The sequence below is a fragment of the Impatiens glandulifera genome, chromosome 3 (genome assembly GCF_907164915.1).
Source record: "Impatiens glandulifera chromosome 3, dImpGla2.1, whole genome shotgun sequence".
Taxonomy (NCBI): domain Eukaryota; kingdom Viridiplantae; phylum Streptophyta; class Magnoliopsida; order Ericales; family Balsaminaceae; genus Impatiens; species Impatiens glandulifera.
In genome coordinates, this window is record NC_061864.1 from 12,393,926 (window position 1) to 12,398,212 (window position 4,287).

Consider the following 4,287-nt stretch of genomic DNA (forward strand, 5'->3'; position numbering starts at 1 on the left):
TTTAGTATATGATCTACCATACCCCACTAATAAGTACTTATTTGATTATTTCATAAAGTTAATGATTAATGTTTAGCGTCTACTATTAGAAAATGAAAATGAAAGGTGTTTTCATTAAACTTTGATATCTAGAATGAATATGATAACATTGAAAATGATAAACTAGTGAGCTCAATGTATTAAATTTAAATTGCCCATCTATGATTCTATGTGACATGTTATATATAATAAATTTCCTTAGAAATATAAAAAAGATATATTAACTATCAAAATCTAAATAAAAAATAATATACATTTTCACTAAAATAATAATAAAATAACTTGGATTCTGCTTATCCTCTCGTACACTCATCTTAGAATCCTATGCTCAAAGGAGCTAGATATTCATCTTGAACTTCTTCCATCCTTCTAATACTAATTAGTTCAGGTTAGAAAGAGAGTTAAAAAAAAAATATTGTGTTCAAACGTAATGTAACAGATTATTACGCAAATAATACACGTAACAATTATAAGTTGAATCAAACGAGCCCAATAAAAATTGCAAATAACTCAATATCAAACGAGCTCTTGGTAGAGTAATCGAAGTTTTGTTTTTGTTTTTATAAATAATAAAAAAAATAACATAAATAAATGAAACATTTATTTAGATTTTATTTCAACTATGAAATTTATTTAATGTGGGCCCCACGTAAATACTACCATCAACTTTCTCTCTCTAGAATTGAAGCCTTTAAAAGGGAGCTGAAAGCGGGAGTAGATGATAAAAGCAAAAGTGTTGTAGTACTACTCTTGAGTGAGAAGAGCGAGCCATTGATTTCGATTTCTTCTTCCTCCTAGCTATTTCCTCCTGTATCTCTGCCGGAAAATGACGAGTGCAATGTTACGCGATCGCAAATTGGAGAAGCAAATGGGATGCATGACCGTCTTCTTCCAAATGTTCGAAAAGAATCATATCATGGGCGCCAACCGAAGATTCAATTCCACCAAAGGACTCATTTCTCCTCCTTCGGTAAGTCAACATTCTTCCTTTCTTCTCTCTTTTTTCTTTTCTTTTTTGTTTTGTCTCCTTCCTTCCATCCGGTTACAATATTAATGTAGGCCCAACTGATCACTAACCATAACAACAAATCGAAATCAGTTAATTATATTTTTATAACTGAAATCCAATTCGTTATGATTTCAGTTAGTTGTTACAACTCCCGATTCGGTTACAACCGTCACTCCACCGGCACCGGCGGCGGTTACTGAAAATGAAGAAGTGGTGGTTACGAGAACCGCCGCCACTCCGATTCCCGTTCCGGCAGGGCTACCGTTACCGGTTCCATTTCCATTTCCACCTAGGCTTTCACTTGATAGCAGAGCAACTATGGATTCTAGAGGAAGCCTTCAGCCAAAGGATATCCGAACTAAGTTGGCGATTCTCTCACGAAATGGAACTGTTGCTGATACCGATGATGACAATCAAAGCCGGTCTCCCAGCGTCATTGCTAGGCTCATGGGGATCGAACTGTTGCCTTCATGTCCGGATGCTACGAACAAGTCTGAACTTCGTAGATCTGCTTCGGAATCTCGACTTACTAGAGATCTGTCGCAAAATCAATTCGTGGATGCTAATCATTCCGGAAAGCAGCGAATTAATCATCAATCGCCAACACTGTCTCCGAAACAACTGACTACTGCTCCGCCGGAAAATGTAGCGAATGCGAATTCGCAATCACTGATGAAGAGTGAAATCGCCGGCGGATCTCAATTACCGCGTAGGAGCATCTTTGATTCCGACGAGTCTTTCCCTTCCTATGGTGAGATGGAGAAACGGATGAAGATGAAAGGTGTTGCTGATCCATCGAAAGAACTAGACTCATTGAAACAATTCATTGAAGATCGTCGGCTCAAAGGACTTCTTCACGTCAATACTGCAATCAAACAGAAGAACGACTTCGTCTATGAACAGAGTCTCCGGTCGGCTAAATCTCACACTAGCCTAATGCAGTCAAAGTTTATCCGTCCGCATGTAGAGCCGTTCCCATCATTGATATTATGTCATAGCAGTTTGTCGGTAAGTACTCAAACACTTGATACATTAATAATAATCAATCAGATTCAAATGCTTAATAATTCTCAAATTCACTGCCCAAATAGGATAATCAACCAAGGCGGATAAGGAATGGTAGTAGTTCCAGTTCCAGTTCATCATATACTCGTAAGGAAGGTCCCCCAAAAGCTCCAAATCCAATCAGGGGTAAAAGACAATCTGCCATTGCCATAACAAAGAAGAAGAGTAACAATGAACAGGGGAGAAGGGTCTCCTCCCCTTCTCAGTCCCCAGTTCAGAGTCCCAGGAACAAGATCCCAGCCGACCTTTCACCGAGGAACCGACGCCAGATCACTGCAGAGGTGAAACCCATCACGCCAATACCTCCTCCTCAAACTGATTCAGAGGTAAATTTGATTCAGACCCCATTTGTAATAGAAGTCAGTTCCTGATTGTTTGTTGTTGTTTTGATGCAGAAGAAGAAACCCAAAACGGAGGAAAGCGGAGGAGGAGGGAAGAACTTGTTGGAGAGGTGCGACAAGCTGCTTAATAGCATAGCGGAAATGACAGCCGCGGCCGATACACAACCGAGTCCGGTCTCTGTTCTACAGTATAAGGAAGAATCAGCCTCCCCTTCCCCTTCCCTTTCCCCTCCTTCCCCGGTTCTTCCCCGGTGCATTGACTTCAAAGGAGGTACTTAAATTTGCACCGTTATTTGCAGAGTGTTAGGGTTTCAGATTGCATCATCCTATCATATATATATATATATATTATTAATTGCTGCAACTGACAAGTGATCAATGATTAGACAGCTACTAATAACTTTGCGTGCTTCATGAACAATTGCCGACCGACCCTGAATTTATATCATATCTCTTAAGTCTTAAGCCTTAAATAATTTAGGGTTTAGTATTAATTATACACAAAAAAAAGAAGAAGTAGAAATATTTATGAACTGCAAAGGCAGAATCTGTGTCTTGTCCTTTTTACTGAACTACGCATGCTTTTTTTCTTTTGTTGGGTGTTTATTTATTTACCTTGTTATGGTAATGCTTTATTTTGTTACAAAAACATATATGATGACTGTTTTTATTTCCTCCTCTTGTACAAAAAAACAAAAAAACATTAAATTCGTGGGTTGGTTGTTCTAATGAAGGAATTCTAACTTGTACCCAAGTGATTTAAAAGTACTACTGTTTAATCAGTACTAGACATTCATATCACTGTTGCCCCCCATACTTTTAATAATAATTTTATTTTATTTTATTTTTTGTTAAGAAAAAGGACTGCTGGAATATGACGTCGATGAATACTACTTCAAGCACTCTATCACCACCACCACCCCGGCCATCATCTCTTCCGAGCCTGAATTCATCTACCTTGCCGACATCTTCAAAGCCATAACCAATCTTCCTGAATATATCGACCCGTTCTTAACAGTTGAAGAGCAGTACCTGCTAAAAGAGAAAGAAGGGTCTACTAGTACTACAATTTCAAAGCCAGAGAGAAAGGCGATGTTTGATATGGTCATGGAAATCTTTAAACAGAAGCGTCGTCCATTGCCGCCTTGGACAAAGGCGGCAATGGAGGCGGACGCTTCTTCGTTGCCGACGCTGGAGCAGATATGGGCTGAGTTTGAGAATATCCGGCGGAAGCCAGAAGATGATGATGTTAAGATAGAGAAGTTGCTGATGAAGATGAATCAGAAGGAGAAGGAGAAGACGAAAGAGGACGAAATAACTGCGGAAGAGATAGTGAGGAAGGATTTTGAAAAGGGGGGGAAGGAGATTAGTGGATGGGGGGGTGAAGAGCCAACTCAGGAAATAGCGGATATAGTGCTGGATATAGAGAGGCAGATATTTAAGGATCTTATTACCGAAACTATTCATGAGTTATCTTTCGCCTCTCTTAGCAAGAAGCTCGATTTCTAGAATGTTTTTGGTTTGGTGGTAGTCGGTCGGTCTGTCTGTCGGTCTGTTGGGGGTTTAGGGTTTATTTATTTCCTGTTTGTTTGTTTTTTTTTTTTTATTTTGTTATTGGGGTGGGGGGGGGGGGGGGGGGGGGGGTGCTGCTTTAAAAAAAAGATCTAATGCGCTTATTAGCCACGAGTCAGTCATTAATTAATTGAAATTTTCTATTATGGTTTTAATTCTAGACCCAAAATATGGACATTTAAAACAAGCTTACTTATATATATTATTTATCACATAATAAATAAAGAAAATAAATAGTTATAAAATTATTAGTTTTACTAA

The 4,287-nt window shown here is 38.7% G+C and overlaps 1 protein-coding gene across 1 annotated transcript; it reads left to right on the forward strand.

Moving 5' to 3' along the window:
• Positions 1-780: 780 nt before the first annotated feature.
• LOC124929737 lies at positions 781-3,963 on the forward strand. Its single transcript, XM_047470131.1, has 5 exons — positions 781-1,009; positions 1,184-2,056; positions 2,140-2,439; positions 2,509-2,725; positions 3,311-3,963. Exons 1-5 carry the CDS (start codon positions 866-868, stop codon positions 3,961-3,963), a joined length of 2,187 nt encoding a protein of 728 aa, XP_047326087.1. The 5' UTR covers positions 781-865.
• The last annotated feature ends 324 nt before the right edge of the window (positions 3,964-4,287 follow it).

Coding starts and splice junctions, on each gene's coding strand:
- LOC124929737 (XM_047470131.1), top strand. CDS start 866: ATGACGAGTGCAATGTTACGCGATCGCAAATTGGAGAAGCAAATGGGA. Junction 2,057..2,139: donor TATGTCATAGCAGTTTGTCG/GTAAGTACTCAA, acceptor CTGCCCAAATAG/GATAATCAACCAAGGCGGAT. Junction 2,726..3,310: donor GTGCATTGACTTCAAAGGAG/GTACTTAAATTT, acceptor TTTTTTGTTAAG/AAAAAGGACTGCTGGAATAT.